Source organism: Gambusia affinis, linkage group LG23, assembly GCF_019740435.1.
Source record: "Gambusia affinis linkage group LG23, SWU_Gaff_1.0, whole genome shotgun sequence".
NCBI lineage: Eukaryota > Metazoa > Chordata > Actinopteri > Cyprinodontiformes > Poeciliidae > Gambusia > Gambusia affinis.
The window spans coordinates 11,905,778-11,926,564 of NC_057890.1; the positions used below are offsets into that span (position 1 = coordinate 11,905,778).

General features: G+C 38.3%; 1 protein-coding gene across 4 annotated transcripts in view; it reads left to right on the forward strand.

The window, feature by feature from the left end:
* iqsec3a (IQ motif and Sec7 domain ArfGEF 3a) overlaps positions 1–20,754 on the forward strand; it is a 90,932-nt gene extending 70,178 nt beyond the window's left edge. For 3 of the 4 annotated variants that reach the window (XM_044108779.1, XM_044108783.1, XM_044108782.1), the window contains 8 exons: positions 1,501–1,667; positions 6,016–6,155; positions 8,733–8,858; positions 10,471–10,570; positions 11,203–11,361; positions 12,525–12,617; positions 13,692–13,735; positions 16,258–20,754. In XM_044108779.1, coding sequence (XP_043964714.1) covers positions 1,501–1,667; positions 6,016–6,155; positions 8,733–8,858; positions 10,471–10,570; positions 11,203–11,361; positions 12,525–12,617; positions 13,692–13,735; positions 16,258–16,809 — 1,381 coding nt within the window. In that variant the 3' untranslated portion in view covers positions 16,810–20,754. The remainder of the gene's footprint in view (positions 1–1,500; positions 1,668–6,015; positions 6,156–8,732; positions 8,859–10,470; positions 10,571–11,202; positions 11,362–12,524; positions 12,618–13,691; positions 13,736–16,257) is intronic. The other variant, XM_044108780.1, reaches the window with a different exon arrangement.
* The last annotated feature ends 33 nt before the right edge of the window (positions 20,755–20,787 follow it).

Below are 20,787 nucleotides of genomic sequence, written 5' to 3' on the forward strand. Positions count from 1 at the left end.
TTTTTGAAATTGTTCCATAAAGAATTACTACGACACAATGGGTATGCATTATTTGACTTGTTTTATACATTCCTGATTTGTGTTGTCCTTCAACCAGACAGTTAAATGGTGGCTGTGGTGGAGTAAAAGTATCCAAATTAAATGTAGATGTTATCAGTTTGATAACAAATAACATTTTGTACTTTCTAAAGATTGAACTCAAAGCCAGTTTAAAGAAAAAGGGTAAATCCTAATATTGGCCTTTGAGGTACACCACAACACATTGAGGGTGAAGAAGAGAAGTAGTCACCTATGGACATAGAAAAAAGACCCAAAGATAAATATAATTTTAATGAAAGAACTGTTTTTTAAGACTTACAACTTGTTTGAGCTTTGACAAGAGAATCTTGTGACTGATTGTGTCAAATCTAAAAGAACCAAAACAGGAGCACAACCTAAGTAGACTGTATCATTAAGTAAGATCATTAGACAATATGAGGCGAGACAGCTGAAGGAAAACAAATTAGATACTGTAGACATAATCATGACGATAATGAAAACAATCCTTGTTGAAAACATTAAATTTATGCAAAGTAATAAAGCTAGACTCATACGATCAGCCAAAAACTTAATTTTCACAGCGAAAAGTCAAATAAAAGTCAAAAGTTCTCCAAGTTGTTGGAGAAGGAGCCAACGAAGGCCAACAATTCAGCCATATAAATTCTATTTTTAGTCCGAGGCTGGTGTCTCTTGCAAGTCCTTGTGGTTCAAGGACTTGGGTTCCCTTTTATCAGGACATGTCCAGGAGTTTTATGGAACCTATTTATCATATAGACTAACTCTTGTTTTAAGGCTGTACCGTCTGGAAAACAGTCCTCACTAAGGAAATCCCTTTGCATCACAGAAACCGCGTATTAATCCATCTATCAAGAAGTAGAAGGTGAATTGTTTTCAGGAGGAGGAAATGTTTAAGAATACTTTATAAGAAAACAGGCATCAATGTTTAACACTGAGCATTATTTTATTTTATTTATTTATTTATTTTTTTTGCGGTCAGTTTTCTGTGTAATCAGTGGCTGATGCAAGTACTTGGATCCAGTGGGGATAAAAGTGTTCACGCAGAGAGGCAGTGTTTCAAGCAGAGCCGCCCCAACCTCACCTACTGTGAAATTCATTGCTGCTAAGGGGCAGCTGACGGCTTAAGATGAACCCACAGGCAAAATTAAAGCCATAACTCTTATTTCAGCATGACACTCTAATGCTCAGCGTGTGTAATGGTTTTCTGGTAGCATACCGAGAAAGGAGGCTTTGGTTCTAAATATTCTTCTATCATTTCATCTTCACTGCTTTTCTTGTCCTTCGTGTTTATTTATTCATCTCTGTGCACTTTCCTGCCCATAGACGGTACTAGAAAACTGCTCTCATATGAGTATGCAAGTATTTTTGCAATTCTATTTTCTTCCTCTTCTTATCTGGGAATGTCATCTTTTTTTCTTTTTTTTTTTCCTTTTTTGCCCACAGCCAGAGGTACTGTATGTGCAACCCTGACGTGGTGCAGCAGTTTCACAACCCAGACACCATCTTCATCCTGGCCTTTGCCATCATCCTCCTCAACACTGACATGTACAGCCCCAACATTAAGCCAGACCGCAAGATGCTGTTGGAGGACTTCATACGTAATCTGCGAGGTAAGGGGCCCGGCATTACACATAAGCTGCTTGTAAAAAAAAAAAAAAGCACACCGAGGGAGTTAAATGACAGTAATTAGTTCACATAATCGGTTAAAGCGGGGAGGTGACTGATGATGTGTATGTTTTTCAGCTCAGAAGATAAAGTGTTTTTGAGCTGGATTTTTCACGCTGTGTGAAGGTTCTGAAACAAATTCTCAAAAAATAAAGAAGCCTTTTTTTTTTCTTGCTTTTTAATTTTCTGGTTTAGGACTTTTTAAATGAGCTTCATCACAGAATGGGAATATGGAAGACTGAAGATAAGGATGTTTTTATAAAGACTGATCACATAAGTAATTTAGACAGTCTGCCTCTAGAAAAAACATAGATAAAACTCTTAAGTATTTTTGCTTCCTTGTTCTCTTGGCCACCAAAACTTGAGAAAGTTGTTTTGTAGAATTCAACAAAATCTGTCAACCAGAAGGAAGCCTCCCTGTCATTGGAAAAAAAAGCAAAAAACAAACAAAAAAAAACTAAATTTACTGTATTCTCTCTCTGAGCATATATTAATGGAAAATTGTAGTTCAAAGTCCTGCTTTTAGATGAAAGTATATTCTCTATTTTATTTAGAAATCAGAATTTCAGATTATGGAGGATGAATGAAAAGGCACAGAATTCAATTTGATTGAGTCCCTGTGTGAAATTTTCAGAGTTGTTGATGATTTCACACTGGTGTTGGTCCACTGTGTATTCATAAGTCTTCCAGACACATCAGTTCCCCCTCAATTTTAGCCTGTTTGAGAGGCAAGTTGAACTCAAATCTGAAGTGTCAAATATTTACATAAAATGTGTTTCATCCACCTTACTCTGCCAACAACTCTGCAGTACTGCAGGTTAGGAATTCAGACTTGTCGTTTAGCACAAACGCATTTAACAGTTCCCTTTTAACATTGAATTCATCAGGCAAAAATGTCGTAGGGAGTCATTAGAACTTGATATAGTGCAAGCTTATGTAAGTAGAAACACAAATATGAATTTATGCTCTAAGAAAAATGACCAAAAGTGTTTAAAATCTGTTAATGCTGAATATACTGTTTTCTTTATCGTTTGGAGGTTTTTCTCCTCCACATTCAGAGTCAGAATATTCAATAATAAAGGAATATTGTCAAACAATGTTCTAAATCTGCATTTAAGAGCTTGCTGTCAAGTCGAAAATAACAATAGTGAACATGAGTGATGTGCATGACATAAATCACAATGAGCCAGGTACGGTGTAGGTAGTAAATGGGAGAAAATGAGTGAACAGATCGTATGAGTGAACAGAGCAAGAAGAGCTTTTGTTTTGGAGAGATTTTTGTCCTTCCAATTAGGCAGCAGCTCTGCATCGACAGAACGGTAGAGGTATCTTAAGTTTTTTTTCTGTTCAGTTGGAAAGATATCCATGTGGTCATAATTATGGAGGCGTACAACCAACACAAACAGATTGTTAAGAGACATTATCAGTCCATGGCTCATAAACATCACTGACTAATAAGTGCATCCTATCACAGCACGGTAATATATGCACAGCAGCTGTCAGAGCCGCAGTCTGTGGCTTACACAGCAGCATGCTTCCACTGCTGATTTCTTGCTATGAAGATTGTTTAACTCCAAAGTCTATGTTTTCAAGTCAAGTCTGTGATGTGCATGCAACTCAAGTTGAAGTCTAAAACTTCAGTCACAAGCTTTTATAGGGAAAATTAGCCAGTATTGCCAGGTGTGTAACTAGAGAAACACAACTAGAAATGTCTGTACTGTTTTCTACACCAGAAATGACAAGTTGCATTCAGAATGTGATAACCAGTAGATGTTACTCTCTAGACATATTCAAGAGCAATGATTGGATCAGGAGGATTTCTCAATGCCACTGTCCATGTCAGTTTGATATTGTTCTGCAAGTATAATCAAGTACTCATTAAATCCTGTCGTTTTATAAGCTTGTGCCCTTAATTTACTCTAATTGCTAGAGTAGTGATACTGCCACAGCAAATAAGCAAGGATAAAGAGTAAAGCAAAATGTAATAAATGTCTTCATTAGTAGGGAAAATGTGCATGCCTAAATTTTATTTAAAATTAATTCAAGAAAGCAGTTTAAATCCCGACAAATTCCTCTGTGTTCGGTCATATTTCCTGCTGTGGACTCTTGCTCTGAAGGAAGGCAGTAAATTTGAAAGTAAAAAAAAATAAACAGCAGAAGTAAATGTCCAACCTTTTTCCGTTTGCATTCAGTTGAGCCTGCCCGCATAAATTTGAGAGATAAATTTAGGGGTTATGCTTCGCCCCCCACGAGCTCCACAAATTAACTTAATGTGACACAAACCAAAGAACACCTGTAAATCTTTGCTCCGGTATGCAGACAACTCCTCATTCAGTGCATGTTGAGGAAGAGACACGAGCCTCGTGGTTTAGCTCTCCCTCCGCGTAATCAATCAGGGACTGCTGAGGTCGATGCAGAACAACTTCAGTACATTCATCCCGTCTGTTCCTCACAATCAAATTAGCTTGGAAAATCAATTCCAGCATCTTATGCAAATTAAAATATGCCATTCTCTTTTGGCCTCTCTATTCATCTTCTGCTTAAGTTTTCCTCTCCATCTCTCCACGCATCATCTTATCTAACCCATCAATGCAGTGCTGTCTGTTTACTCCGGTGTCTTTTCAAAAGGTTGCCTCTCAACCTTTTGTCCACACTTATCCTTCTCGCACACTGACAGAAGTACAACTCATTCAGCTACCTGGCTGGGGTGAAATGGGATTAAGCTTCTAAAATCAGCAGTCATGACAAACGGTAGAACTTTTATTAACTCATTTAACAATAGTTTTACTAAGTTTGCAATAGTAATCTTAACTTCTGACATTAATCTAGTGTGTCACAGTTGTACAGAATGAATCCTGTTTGTATCTTGCAAAAATGTCTGCATCTAGTAGTTTGGTGCACATCCATTTTGCATTTCAATAACTTCTTGCATAAGGAAACTAATAATATTACAAATGTAATCTTTTAATAGAGGTGGGCTTAACATACCTCCATTGTTGCTTATTTAGCCTGGTGTTTTTCCCACATTAGACGCCTTCCTGTTTCAATTGTTAGCTCAGCTCTAAGTTGTTTTTGAAAAGAAGCTGTACAATTATATGATTTAGTTATGTATTTGTATGCTTGTAAATAGTGTAACCCATTTATTCTTTATTTCATTTTATGTGGCAGAAGCTATTTTGAAGACTGGCATTTTGAAATGCTTACCAATAACCTTAAAAAAGTTTAACCTAAAACAATGCTTCCACTATTTATCAGACACAAAGTGTTACTTTGAAATTAATATAACGGAATATGGTTTTGACTATATACCATAACATGCAGAGATTATGCCAGGTCTGGTGTTGGTTTAGGTGCCAGACAATTTTCTTGATGTTTTACAAACAGAAGTAAACTATCTCTGGTCACTTATAAGAAATCATTTCATTTATCATAATGCAGGCCACATTTGACAAGTCTTTCAGGCTGATCTTTGTTAGTCCAGATGTCCAAAAAGGTCTCACTTTGTGGTATTCCCAATTTGTAAAACCCAGCAAATAGACCAAGTATTTTATACTCAAATGGTTCGGAGGTAATTAGGGAGGCAGTGATAAAGTCTTTATGAATCAAAAAAGGATGAAGTTTTGTGCCAAGGTTTCATCAGTTAAGTTATTCCCTCTGATATTCAAGGGTTAAACAGTTGATTTCTTCACGTGTGACGCTCAGTTTTGCTGCGTTCAGAGACAAAGCAGGAAGGACTGGGAAAAAATCCAAGAAATAGATAATGTAGGAGCGAAAGTGTTTTGTATTACTTTGACACTTGGCACACATTTCCCTGTGGCCATCTCCTTTTCACCCACAAAGTCGTAATGTGCTGTGAAGTCTCAGCAGTGGCCCTTCGTGACTCACTGGCATTGCCATCCTTTGTGGCCTGGCGGCTTCATTTTCTTTAGACAAATCCTGCCCCATTGAAAAGCCTATGTACCACACAGAGGAACACAGTTGTGTTAATGTAACGGGGAGCGTTCTGAAGGCATGCATTAAACCTACCATAATGACATGCAGCTTTACTTCTGTCAAACTACTACTTTGAGCTGCGGTATGTTCTGGACATCAAATATCTTAAGTGCTAAATGTTACCTACTAATTAACCTCTACACAAATTACCCTTAGCTATTATTTAAGGAGATAGAAAAGGTTCTTACAAAGAAAGTATGCTGTTGGATTGCAGAAGATTCACTCAATACTGTATTAATGCGGTTTGTATTTGATTTATTTTTAAAATAAATTGTATCCATTTGCCCATTCCGATCTTAGGTGTCGACGATGGAGCAGATATTCCCAGAGACATGGTGGTGGGCATTTACGAAAGAATGCAACTGAGAGAGCTCCGCTCAAATGAAGACCACGTCACCTACGTCTCCAAAGTTGAGCAGTCCATAGTAGGGATGAAAACGGTAAGGATGCAAAGTTAAAATTTTTTCCGACAAACTCTAGGCCAGAGAAATAAATTGAGTTTTGCTGGAACTTTTTCTGTTCTAATTAACCCAGTCATTATTCATGCCCTTATCACAATCACTTACCACATTTATTACTCATTAAATGTCTCATTTACAGCTCATTCGTTAACACAAGTCATTACTTCATCTAGATACGTCATTAGCCGTTGCTATCATTGGACCTCTTAAATGGTTTAAATTAACACAAGCGTGCTGTTGCTGAGCAGTGGCAACAGCGCCCATATGAGGGATGCAACTGCTAGCTGTGGAGTTCGGCAACATTTATTAATGTTTTAAATACTTTTGTAAGAAACAAACCCAACTTCATCTTATTTATTGTAAATGACGATGGGTTTAGCTTTAGAATAATGCAATTATAGGACATAAGCAGCTTAAAGAAAAGAAAAATTACTTTTTCCTGATTGGCACAGCTGACAGTTTTTATGCAGGTCTGTGTTTAATCAGTTTGCCTAAGGAGAAATGCATTTGAAATCTGAATAAAAGATTCATAGAAGTAGTACAGGAACAGTTTCAGAGATTTTTTTTATTTTTTATTTTTTAGACAGAAGAAGTCAGATAAAAATACACCGACAAGGACGTTTTGCTTTTTAATTTAATAATTTTACCATTTTCTCTGGAAATCATTGTTTCTGGATTTTACTGATTACACCGAGCATCTAAAAAACAAATTCGGATTTTGTTTGAATTTTAGGTGGAAAGCATATATCCCATGTGTTTATTTAGCAGATATCCAATAGTGCAAAACAAGCCAGCTATTAGAAAACAATAGTGGTGTCATCTATCTGGGTTTGAGATGTTCAAAGGGGTTTCATGGTCCTGTGGTTCTGATCACTTTAGTAAGTCCATTACTAAGCCCCTGAAATGTCACATTAGTAAAAAACATGTGTAACTAATGGCACACCGTCAGCTTCATCCACCCTTTTATTTTAAGTATTTTCTCTTTTTCATCTATTTTATGTAATCACAGAAAGATGAGTGAAGATATACATTCTTGCTTTAATTAGTCTCAAGATTTAATGTCAGGAAATTCCCAACTTTCCAAGTGACACTAAAACACTGACTTTAAATAATTGCACATACCCTCTTGGCTTGTGGCGTTTCAGTCTCTCGGTGATAGATGAGTAGCTATGAGATTATAGAAGGAGTGCTGTCATACCCAAACAATGATGGATTGTCCTGACAGGAAGTGAACGTTCTCGCCAATGGGAGCAGTCTTCCATAAAAAGAGGGAGACTTTGATAAAGTTTCCCCTTCTTTAGCACAGTTATACCATCCTCCAATGTTCAATTTATCATACTAAATATCTTTCATAGCTGATAGATATTCCATAGCATCTATAGGATTTAGATTTAGTTAGCCAACAAGGTTGGTCATGCAAAACTAATTCAAAAACTTGAATTAGTGTTTTTGTAAATACATATGTACATAAATACTAACTTTTCACATGTACAGTTAGACCTATTATTATTGGTCCTTACTGTAGCAAATTTGTTCGACTTTATTTATTTAGGTGTATCAGAGGAAAGCAGGCCGAATAAAAATATCCTTTCAGATATTCGCCATTATCTTTTTTTTTTTTTTTAATGATGTAAGGTACTATACTGGCTAACAATAATGCCTGTTTAGGATACTCTGCCTAGAATTTTCCTGAGGTTTGTACATGTTTTTGACATTAGTGTTGTGAAAAGACTTGGGCTGGAGCCCTTGTAGCCTGCAGTGATGAGATCTGATGGAACAGCCAATGAGAAGAGTGTGAAGAGGGTGAAAACTAGATTAGGTCACTCTCCAAAGGCATGAGCCATAATATGGTTAAACTTGGAGAGACACGTAAAGCTCAAAAGAGTAATAATTTAAGAAAGAAAAAAAAATTTACAGACTGTAAGCGTTTCCTGATCTCATTTGTTATGGCAAGAGACTAGCACTATCAATATAGACATTTAATTACAAGGAAGTGTTGCAATGCATTGTCTTGGTTTATAATTTTGAGTTTTGAGCTCTCCCTGTCGGGTTAAGAGTTTGTCAGGCAGAAGTAACCTTGGAAGCGGTCACTGCAGGTGCAGCGGCCAGATGAGCCTAAACTGTCCAATCCGCAGTCTTGCCCTAAGGATATTATCAGCCTGCATGCTTTTAGCTGTTGCTCCTCCTCATCAGTAAAAGTTATGCCAAGGTTCCCCTCTTGACAGTTTGACAGATGCTTTCTGCAGCTAAATCTGCAGCTGGACAAACTTTCTGGTTATTATCTATGTGGCCCAGCAAAACATACCAAATTTAGAGTCTGATTCCCCATGCTCTGTATCCTCCCTTGCCATTCAGCATTCATTTTTAGTTTTTGCTGCAATTAAATTTTACTTAAGATCTCTGGGGATTTTTTGTAGAGATAAGACCAGTCTTTTCCCACATGCACCATTTCTTAGATTACAGATCTTGTAGGGTGCATAGGTTCTTAATCTGTTTTGTTGAATCACCTGAAACCCTCTCAAGTCATTTGACGAGACACCCGTTTCACGTCTTCAGGTTCTCTCCGTCCCTCACAGAAGATTAGTGTGCTGCAGTCGACTTTTCGAGGTAACAGACGTCAACAAGGCACAGAAACAGGCGGCGCACCAGAGGGAAGTCTTCCTCTTCAATGATCTCATAGTGGTAAGATTAATGCCCCAGAGGTTTTAGAGTCTATTTAGATTTAGTGTATTCTGCATCTCAGGTTTGTCTTAGAGGAGTCCTCCATCACAGTAACCCTCTAAACTTGTGTAATGCCAGACCCACCTGGAAGTACTCCAGTGGAATTTACCCAATTCCTCAAATTGACATCTGATGGTAAGAGAGAAATTTATTTATCCTAGGAGGCCTTATAAAAAAAAAACAGCTGGCAAAACAGTTTTTTTTACACACCTTCATCAGGGGAGCCACTAATTGTGCATTTGGGTGTGTGTTTTTTTTTTTTGAGGTTCGTTTTGTCTCTGCCACTTCAACTGACATCTAAGTAAACACTGTTTAGAACCAGAACAAAATATTTTAATCATTCATCAAACAAGAAGTCTTATGTTCTTTTAGTTGCTTCCTACTACAAAGATTATGTTACTGCACTACTAAGAAGTAGAGTTAAGGCATGAATGAGCAATGAGAACATCTGGAAGGGGGCATTTTGGATATGGGGGGTAAGGAAGCGGTATAGGGTATTCTCAATAAAATAAAAAATCATTAGTGACTCGAAGTGTCTTGTTGCTTTCCTTTCTGTCCTCAAAAGCTTGTTCATGTTTCCCCCCTGTTAAAAACATTAAAGCTGCTCTTTTGGCTGTGACAGCTGCAATGCACCACCTCCTCTGAAAGCTTCTCAACTTTTTTGTTGTTTTATAACTCAGAACTCTTGAGCTGCTTCTTCTATTAATAGATGGTGGCAAATGTGGTGCACCCTCTAAAGAAAAGGTTGGCCCTCTGCAGAGCTGTTACAGAAGCCGATCATAAATTTCCAAGCGATTTAAAGTTTCGTGAAGCATTGAGTGATATTTTTTCATGTTGGGTACAATTAATGTTCTCATTAGGAGACACACGAGGATAATTTATCCAAAGTACTACACTAATAATTACGTCAAGTACCGATCAGTTCAGCAAGAAACACTGCAGTAGCGCAGCCATTTTCCCCTCTTTGTACCACTGAAGCATAAAAGTAACTGGGATCTGCAGGAATGGAGGTCAGAAAGACTATTTAAAGTAGTTGCTGAAACACGTTAGCTGCTAACATCAAATCTGAATTTTGTTTAGGTGAAATTAAAAGTTACAAGTGTTGTATTTTTCCCAGAGAAACATTTTCTAGCAACAGAAAGCAGCGTAGGAATTACCTTGAAAAATCTTCCCAAAGAGAAAAAAAGACAGCCTTTATATTTAATTTGTCCCCTGTTCCAGCAACTGAACATGTCATGAGGTGTTAAAGTGCCAACGTGATGTATCTGTTTGATACCACTTGCCTGGAAAATTATACCAAAGAGTATCATTGTGAAACAGATTTGCCTCATTTTTCTCTATTTGGAAGGTCAGTGGAAAAGCTTCACTGTACCTCTAATACATTATGATGTAGGTTCGCCACAGAGGTATTTGTCATTCAAATGATGCTCAGCTAGAGACACTTCGAAGGTTAGGGTGAACATTAATACTGGCTGTCTGCCCTTTAAATTAGTTTCAAATGACAAATAGTTTTAAATAGTTTCTATGCGGATCATCCCCTGTTTTTTTTTTATTTTTTATTTTTTTATTGCAGATTTTGAAGCTTTGTCCAAAGAAGAAGAGTTCTGCCGCCTATACTTTCTGCAAAGCTTTGGGCCTACTTGGCATGCAGTTCCATCTTTTTGAAAATGAATGTAAGTGACCATTATGTCCTGGCTACTTAAAAATAACTGGGAGAGAGTGGAGTAGAAAATGTAATTTTGCAAATGCATTTGCTTTAGCATCCGGCAAATAGCTCCATTTAGGTTTGGGGTCTTGACATGCAGACCCCTGTTGCATTAAAGCAATGCCTTGAGACTCATTCAGCCTAGACACGTGATCATCAGACAAATGTGAGGGTACATGTACCAGTGAAACTCATTTAAGCATATAAATGTTGCACATGAACAACAAATGCTATATATTTCCTTTCCATTCGCTGGACTTGCAGCAAACACGCATGTGTGAAGGACATGTTTGCAGTGACCTCCAAGTATACAACCAGTTTTCATTAGCTATAAAATGTTTTGTAATGCTATTTTTTTAAATCCATGTCTTGTTAATGGCAGTGGATTAAATACAGCATAAATTTATCTCTGATTTAATGATTTGAATAAAAATACATGTTAAGTTAGAATCAACATAGACCCAGGGAACATTTTGAACTTTGGCAAATAAGAGGTTTTTCAGTTTTTACTTGAAACCGATTGGTTGTATAGCAACACCTTAGCTTCTCTTTTTCTTCCCCAACTTTTGAGAGTGAACCAATCTCTTTCCAACTCCACAGACTACCCTCATGGAATCACAATCCTCTCCCCTTACGGCTCAGACAAGAAGCAGGTGCTCCACTTCTGTGCCCAAAGTGCAGAGGAGCTGCTCAAGTTTGTTGAAGACCTAAAGGAATCGATCGCAGAGGTGTCAGAAATGGAGCAGATACGCATTGAGTGTGAGTGTACACTAATCACACTCTTTGTTCAACTTGTGCCGGATGAATAGGGAGAATTTTTATTTTTACCTTATGCACACATCAGTTTATTTGTAGTTGCTTCTGAAATTGAAAATTATTAGGTTTATGGTCATTTACCATGGTCATTTTATGGTCACTACATTTCTTCATACCCTGCAATATTTTCTTACAATTTTACCAAAGCAGACATTTTTTTGGTGAGCAAGACTGTTCTCATATATTGTTGTAAAAAAAAACACGCAAATCAGAGCAATTGCCTAAATCAATAAATCATTCGATTTGTACAAAACTCTGTGGTTGTTCACCAAGCTGGACAGAGTTAGATGCTTCTCAAAGTCTCCAGACAATAGCACAGTTTATCTTGTCTATACTTTGACACGTATGAAAAGCCTTCACATCAAGAATCTGTCCTGGCAGAGAGCATCAAAGAAAGCATCCCCTGCTGGGATTTGAAGCAACCGCCTTACCTTTCACAGTGAGGAATGGCCTGCAGCCGAGGGAATAAAGATAAATAAGATGTGAAGACGGGCAGAAGTTAAGAAAAGGGTTGTTTATCCCTAGAAACTAGGGAAAAAAACTAAACAAAAACAATTAATACTTCTTACCAAAAAAGGAAACCTTCCATTACTTATAACTACATATGGACATACACGCAGAACATTAACTTTGACTGGGCCAGTCCTAAACATGATTATGCATTGATTGATGCATTATGTGCAATTTCAAGATGAGAATGTGTATAAATGTATACAACATTCTCATGTCTGATGTGTGGGTATGTTTTTTAAATATATGTTTATAATGCTTTCGGTCATCTTATATTCCTTAACTAAAACTATGAGGCCATGCAGAACAGCTGCAGCTCTTTATATTCCCTATTAGATTAAAAGCCAATGTCTCAACTTTGTTGAAGTTAGAGTACATAATCTTGGTAACTAAATATAATCAAAATATTTATGAAGGGAAGGAAAGGCAATAAGAGAGTAAGGGTAGTTGAGTATAAATGTTTAAATGTGTTGCCTTTTGAAAGACAGGAGTAAGTGGGTTAATGTTTTCCTTCTTTGACATCACCAGTCAGCTTCATCATTTTTTCAAATTTATCTCACGAGGATGATGAGGTTGACTGTTTTTCTTCTTTGCAGGGGAGCTAGAAAAGCAGCAAGGAGCCAAGACACATTCAGTTAAGAGCAATGGGACACAGCTAGAGCTGCGCAGCAAACAGGGCTCGCTATCAGGTGTGTGTGTGTGTGTGTGTGGTAGAGCGACTGAACTGCTTTAAAAAAATGCAAGTCATCATCAAGAAACGCAAGGTAAATTTTCAAATAGGTGACTTTTATCAGAAATGATTAGATATCTATTATGAACTTCAGAATTTTCAGGTCATTTTTGTTGACTTTGTTATATTTCTGGATGCTAACAAAGTCCTTAATGTTTATGCTGTATACGTATGGAATTATGGACTTATCTTTAGATTGCAGATGAGTATTTTCAACTTTTATAGAGATGTTTAAGAAGAGAATGTGTTCTGTCACTGTTTAATCCTAAAAGTTGTGTGAAATGCTGTTGCGATACAGATATATAAAGAAAACATCCGATTGCGCTAACATTTTCTACACATTTCAAACTGAAATAGAAACTAGCAACTTTGGAACGATCCAGTGAACAATCATGAGAAAATGAAGAGCTTAAATACTGAGGCAGGGGTGGAAATGACAAAGCAGTACAGAAGGACTAATCGGAGGCAAATGGAAAACAGCTGAGTGATTAGTGCAGCCAAAAGAGAATCAGGAGATGGAAAACAGCTGTGGAAGGAGGCAAACTGGCAGGCTGAGGGAAGATCAATGATAAATGCTGGAGAGGAACTGAGAAACTACAAACCAAGAGAAGAGTGGGAACTAATCAAAGAGAGCAAAGTGTAAAAGCATGAAGAACAAAATACATGAATAAATGTAGAAACTAAATACAAGGATAAAAACTGGTATGGTTGCACTTTAGCTATACTATGACTATATTTTTCATGATTTCGACGTCATGCTATAATATGACAAAATTTTTCTCTCAGGTTGTAAATTGTGCTGTAAGCATCAGAGCAGGTAGAGGGAGGTTGATTTATAACTACGTCCCTATTGGACACGTTAACACCGACCCATATTACTCCCTCACTGAGGAAATTTCTCCACTTTAACATAGATAAAATGTTCACTTTAGTTCTGTCTAAATATTTTACTTTACAATTAAGATGCTGGAAACAAAGCATGAACCTTGCCATCAACATGCTGTTTACACGCCTGTTTCCCCTCCTTTTCTAGGAAACACAGAGATAGATGAAAGAAGCGGACACAATGCAGTTGAGGTAAGTGCGTTGAGATGGGTCAAAGTTCCCAACGGCAGGTAAGTCAGTGGATTCAGCATTAGGGCAGGATGAGGTAGGAGGAAGCACCAGGACCGATCACATATTCGGAACTAGAGGCGTCAAGCAGGTGCGACTGAGGAGTGCGTGAGTGAATGAGTGTCACTGGGTAAATTGCAGCGGGCATGTGAGGTCACTCAACATTATTTGATAAAAAAAAAAAAACAAACACTTAATCTGAGATGGTGATGTGGAAGAGTTGTAAAAGTCATAGGAAATATGCGTTCTCTTTGTCCAAAAGTTTTAATTAGACTCTGAAGAGTAGGGCATTTACCACAAAACCCTAATTAACATGATTTTATGCAGACGGATAAATTTAACTATTACTTGACCTAGAGTCAGCCCCACACCCTTTTGCCGGGAACATCTCAGGCGAAACATTTTGTGCAAAGAAAAGAGCAACCCAACTTCTGTACCATGAGTACGTCCTCAAGGCACCAGGTGACCTTTTTAAGTTCGTTATGTGGTTGTGAAGTGGAAGTAAGAAAGACCACTACAAGGCCCATCTTGACATTCTGTGGGGTTTTTTTTCCCCGCACAGCTCTTTCTTGATTTTTCAGGCCGTCAATCTTTTTAGCTACTGCTCCTTACGAAAGTGTAATTTCATTTTTCACATTTGGCCGCATTGCTACTGTAAGCTTCTATTATATTCTATTCTAAAGTCTCTCAGTGAAATTTTATGTTAGGCAAACACAAAGTTGCACATAATAAGAGCAAGGAAAAACATACAAGGTTTTCCATTTTTAAAAATAATAAAAGTCCATGGTTTCCATTTGTATTCAGCTCTCCAGAATCAATAATTTTTTCAGAGTTTACAAAATGTTTGCGTGTTCTGAAACAACTTTTCACACATGGAGACATTTTTGCCCATTTTTCTTTGCAAAATGACTGAATGAGAAACATCTTTGAAAATCAGTTTCTCCTATTCCCCTATGTTTCTGTTTTTCTCCAGATTTTCAGTTGTCTTTGGGACTGGATTTTACTGGGTCATAATGACCCATGTATATATGCTTTAATTTAACCCGTTGCTTTACAGCTGTCGCTGTATGTTTTGGGTTACTGACCATCTGAAGGGAACCTTCTTCTGCAGGTTTTAATAGGTTTTCTTTTAGGGTTTTCTTGTATTCAGCTCTTTCTGTGAAGTGTTCGTTTTTTCACCTCAAAATTTTATGGATGTAGGCCAAGAAACTTATAAACTCAACCAATGACAGCTCTTTCTCCACATACTCATGTCTCCCCCACATCAAGAGGGGCACACTGCAAACAAAACTGAAGATAGCTTCATGGTTATGTCTTGGTAGGTTTCCAGTTGAAAAGCCAATTGTATGGTGTTGCATTTAGGGGTATCATATTGAAGAAAATGACTACAAATGCAAAATATTTCTGGAAAAACATTGAAAACCATGTATTATTTTCCTTGTGCTTTAGAACTATGCCCTAAATTGCATTGTTCAGCTTATTAAATCTTCCAAAAATGAACTAAAGTTCATTGTTTTGGAACATGACATTCTCAGCTAGACATAATTGTTTTCCTATAGGTGTTTTATTAACCAGGGACTATAATCAATTTAAATCTAAGGTGCAATGCCTTTATGCTGTCCAATAATAGCAGTAGAGGAATTTTAGATACTTTATATACTGAGTTGACTGCAGTGCGTTTTGTTGTCCTATATTTCACCTCAGGTCAGCCTTCTTGGTCTGAGCTACCTTCTTACTAATCTGCCATACACCCAACAGTAAATGTCAGGGGTTGGTGGGGAGCGACTGGCTGTCGAGGCACATTCATCTTAAAACTAGGACAGTTTGTACCAAAAATAAAAAAAATAAAAGCACCCTTATACAGTCATGGCTAGCATCTTGTGGCAAGCTTTTCATTTCAGTCGACTTGATTAGATATTAGAGAAAAATGTAACACTATAAATTAATGTTTCCTGTGGACATCTGTGCTTGTAGGCCTGCTCACCTCCTGTCCTCTTCTTCCACTTCTCCTTCTTCTTCTTCGTATGACTTCCGTCTATGTTCTGGTTACCTCAACCCTGAAGTGCCCCTCTCCCCCTGCACCCCGTGTCCACCGTCCCCATAGTGCCACTCAGTGGTTTGGAAGGGAGACACAGGAGGCCCCCCAGTGTCCTCCTTTGGAACCACGGGGCCCGTCCCGTAGTACCGTTCTTTCCTTCACTGTCCTCCTTTCCCCCAGTCACACACTGGTCTTCCCAGCATCCGATCTACTGTTCCCAACACCTGTGGGGGTGGAGTGAAGAGAGTCACAGTACCTTTACACCTTCACTAATCCCTAACACCCAAGTTCCTACGCATGCCCCGTGTGATTGTGTGTGTGTGTGTGTGAATGTGCTGCCACCCCCACAAAAAAAAGAAAAAACACAACAACAACGCTTGACGGATGGTAGAGGAGGAACCAGTTTTATAACATTTGATGCTGTTCTCTTGGCTGTTTTCTAAACTAGGTGTCAATTCACAACAGGCTTCAGACGTACCAGCTCAGCAGCAGTGCGGCTCAGAGCCCCGAGAGCGCGACCCTTCTTAACAGCCGTGGGGAGCTGCTTTTCCAGCAGGGGTTAACACAGGGGCCGGTGCCTCCACCTCAGCACCCGCGGCTGCATTCCGCGGCGAGCACCCCCGCCCACCACCTCCCCATTCAGCTGCAGCACCAACCCGCCGTGAGCGTGGCCGACCTGCGACCCGAAGCGCTCATCCAGTGCCAGCGGATCGTCAAAGTCATCATGCTTGACAGCAGCGGCCACGGACGCGTGGAGGCCTTCCTCAGCCAGACGCCCACCCACCACCACCACCACCACTACCAGCACCACCACCACCAGCTGAGCCAGTCTGCGATGTCCAGCCCCGTCCGCTCACCAGACGGCTCGTACGGCAATGACGGGCACCAGCCCCCGTTGCCTCCCCCGCCTCCACCTTACAACCATCCACACCAGTACATACCCCCGGACCCCCGCCTCAGTCTACACCGGACCCCTAGCGGCTCTCAGAGTATGTTGTAAATAAATCGACACAAAATTTCACAAAAACCTTCCTTCAGCCGATTTAAGATGCATCTGTACATAATGTACAGGTACTGTATACATACAGATGAAAGAGCTATAATGAGAAAATAAAACTCCACTTATATGCATATATCTAAAGAAAATATTAAAATAATAAAGGTTTTAAATCAGACTAGGAGAAATAAAGTCCATCTATATATATATATTGCTCATGTATTTTGAAATTTTATGTAGTTTTAACAAATTTCTATAACTTTTATGTCAGTTTTATCTCTTGCAAGGGGAAAATAGAAACTATAGATACTGAATTTAGTTTGGGGATGGATTCTTTCTTCACTTCTTACCACAAATGAATCCTTGAAACTTTTTTGTGATAATTTCCAGGAATGGATGCTCAACACTCCAAGGACCTCCCGCTTCTTGTGTTTTCTTTCTTTTGTCTCAGACCCCACGCCTACTTACTGTGCCGTATGTACACATGCGTGTATAGCTGACGCTTAATGGAAAACATGTGCCAAAAATACATATGCCTCCACTAAACAATGACTTCTTTGCACTTGACTGAATGCTAAAGCTTAAAGAGATAAATACAAAAAAAGCAGAAAAAATACTTTAAGATAGTAGTGCTTTCGGGCCTCTTCTAGCCATTTGCGCTTTTGCTGACTTATTTATGTAATAGACGGCCTCCTTCTCTTCCTCTCAACTCTGCTAGATTAAGAAAGAAAATGTTTTTCTGTGAAAAGCTGTTTTTTTATCCACCTTTCTGTTGTATTGTGTCTGTATCACCTAAGAACACTCAGTGGTTGTTTAACATAGACCAGTGGTTCTCAAACGTTTTATAGCAAGTACCACCATAATAAAGCTTTCCACATTGACACACATAAGAACAACAATACTGCAGGACTTAGGAGTTTTTGAGTTTGATTATGTAATTTGGAAAACTTAATTTACACTGCAGGCTAAGTTGCAGAATTTAATTGTGCCCCATATTTATTTTAATTTCTCAGACTCAAACTGAAAACAGTCACAAGTAGGTCAGGTGAAGTTCAAAGTACAGCTGGAAAAGATGTTAATTTCTGACCAACTGAACCTCAAAGTAGTAGTAGTAGACATTTTGAATAATTTTTAAAATTTAAATTTTTAAATCTTTTATTCTGTACTATTTGGGGACAATCAAACAATTTATAGAATAATCTTGAAAAACAACTTAAGTAATCCAATTGTCAATAAATCAGCACAAATGTACAAATTTGTAAATTTGGTTATTTGTGACGAAGTGGAATGAAAAACTGCCACTGATCCGGATTATGAACCTAATGGTACTTGTTTTCCGATTGAGAAGGTCAGAAATATGAATGTAACCAATACCATTTGGAAACGAGAAAGTTGAAAAGGTCTTATGTGATGATTCCTGTGCAGTTCCTTGGTAATGGCAAAACCTTTCCATAGGCCATCAGTTATGATATGATCATCTTATATTAATCTTAACTGATAAGAGGCAGAATTGCTTTCTAAATGCTGACAGATTTAAACTTTTTCTTGGGTTTCTGTGCTTTTCTGTTCATTTTCAGCATGCCTTCAATTCTTATCTCCTTTGTCATTCCACTTTATTACACATGTCTAATGCGCTAATTTGGTTAGATTTCTTAGTTAGTGCGGATTACATCATCGACAGCCCTGTTATTAACATTTACTAACACTGTAAGTAACCAGTAACTTGGTCTCTCACAATATTAGTTAACAATCTGACTGGTTTTTGAACATGGAGCTGGAACACAGTGAACTTGCACACTAGTAAGTAGCTACCAGTAATAGCTACTCTCCTAGTCTGTACATGGAATTAACAAAAGTGTTTCCACCACACCTCAATTTTGAGATGTTTCTGGAAATAACTCTACTCAAATTGCTTATCTTGGTTACTGTTGGATTTTTAATGGCCTACATCACGTTACTTTGCAAATTTCCTCGAATACCACTAAAGGCACTGGTACTTGTAGCATAGTTTGAGAACCATGGTCATAAATCATTTAGGATTAATAGGAATGAAAGACAACCATGAGAATGTGCTACTGGTGAACCAAATTCAATTAATCCATGGTGGTTCATCTTCTTGAAGGCCATTTGTCAGAGTGTGAAGGAAATTGGAGTGGGTTCATACTTTAAAGGGGTATTATGTAAATCTCTTCACGTGTAACATACTGTATGTACAACACACTGTGATCCGCTGCAATTTTGTCAAATGTACCCTTTTCAGGAAATCCTAAATGAAATCACGCAAAGATGCTTCAGATACAAATGTTAAAATCTGTGTTTACATTGATTTGTCTTTGTGCTACCATCGACCATGTTCCCTTTGGTGGATTACCGCTTGCTCATCTGCGAAACTCTCTGCGCTGTACATTCTCACATCTCCAAGGTTCCATCTCGGATTCTCCTGACTGTTTTTTCGCCCGTCATGACCTTTCAGACTTGACATTTTCCAGGAAAAAGGGGAGAGGGGAGGCAAGAACTACATGTAGCTTCTATTGCAAATGATGGCATTAACCCTCCTCTTTGTGCTGTTGTCTTTACTGCTTATATTAAGAATGGGACAAAAAGAATGCACTATCTGATCTCTTTCTGTTTCACCTCAGCTTAGATTGTAAATACCACATGTGAGTGGAGTTGGGGAGGACATGCAAGCTACCTTCAGCCTCTTTCAAATTGCCGTTGTCCTGTCATGCGTCCTTCTTGCTGAAGTAGGTCAGCAGCTGCCCGAGCCCAAGCTCGTCCGTCTCTTAAAATGTAAGCCCCCACCAGGTTCCGTGGAATGGATGATCAGTTAACTCTGCTCCCATCTGACCTCCATATGTCTGATTTGTTGATTTATAATCACACACCCAGTGCGGGAAGGTCTCTATCTCATCATCTTTCTGTCCTTTTCCCCCGACTTTCACCTTGTGAAAAGACGGTGGAGGGGAGGGAAAAAAGTAGGCTTGTGTTCCAGTAGGCAGAGTTGATGAGTGTTCATTCTCAACAAATCCATCCGCCCCGTTGTTTCCATCCCACTGATTGCTTTTACTGTTGTTTCATAATGCAATGAGAGGAATTAGCACTTTCAAAATGAATGAATAGCTCCAATGATTAGTTTAATATTTTTACTGGCTTGGAACACACTTTCAACAGTTATGTAATGAATTTTAGCAGATTACGTTGAGTTCTAATGTTTTGGATTATACACTGGTTTATGATGATTGTACTTGTTTGTTTGAGACAACTTTTAGATATAATAGGATGGATCTTTTTGTTCTTTTTTGGTAGTTTTTTTTCTTTTTTTTTTTTTATTTTTTTTGTACTGCATGGCATTGGTTTGACAATGTATTGATTGAACCCTAATTCCAAAAAGGCTTGAACTTAACAGGCATGAGTGACATGTTTAAGAAAAGTGATGTTTTTGGTTTTTAATAGGTAACACCCTCAAAAGACTCAAACAGTAAGTTTCAGTGCCTCGTGACAGAGCAGTTGCCTGTTCCATGTTCCCTTTTTGTTTTTAACCAACCCGTTCTTGTTCCTCAGTTTGAGTATTGTGTGTTTCAGGAATTTCGGAGCACAGATTTGACAGCTGGGCAATAAACATGAACACGAGAACACGAACACGAGGTTGGATTTGAGTGAAAATTTCAATGTAGCATTTTGAAAGTGTAGCAAATGGAACTTGTAAGGAAGAAACTTTCAAAAGGGCTTTGTCATACCAGTGCACACCTTCATCAGCTAATGACGAATGGATCTCGACGGCCTGTCAATCACTGTGTTTGCTCAATACCATGTAGAAAGGTGTAGAAATGGAGGACACGTTTGAGGCTACACAGGTGAAACCATCTTTTTCCTCAGTTGAATCATTCCTCTACCTGTATTTACAGTATATCAACTTGAAATTAAAGATTATTTAAGTGAATTCACCAACATGGTTTTGGCTCAATTATTGTATTAAATAGG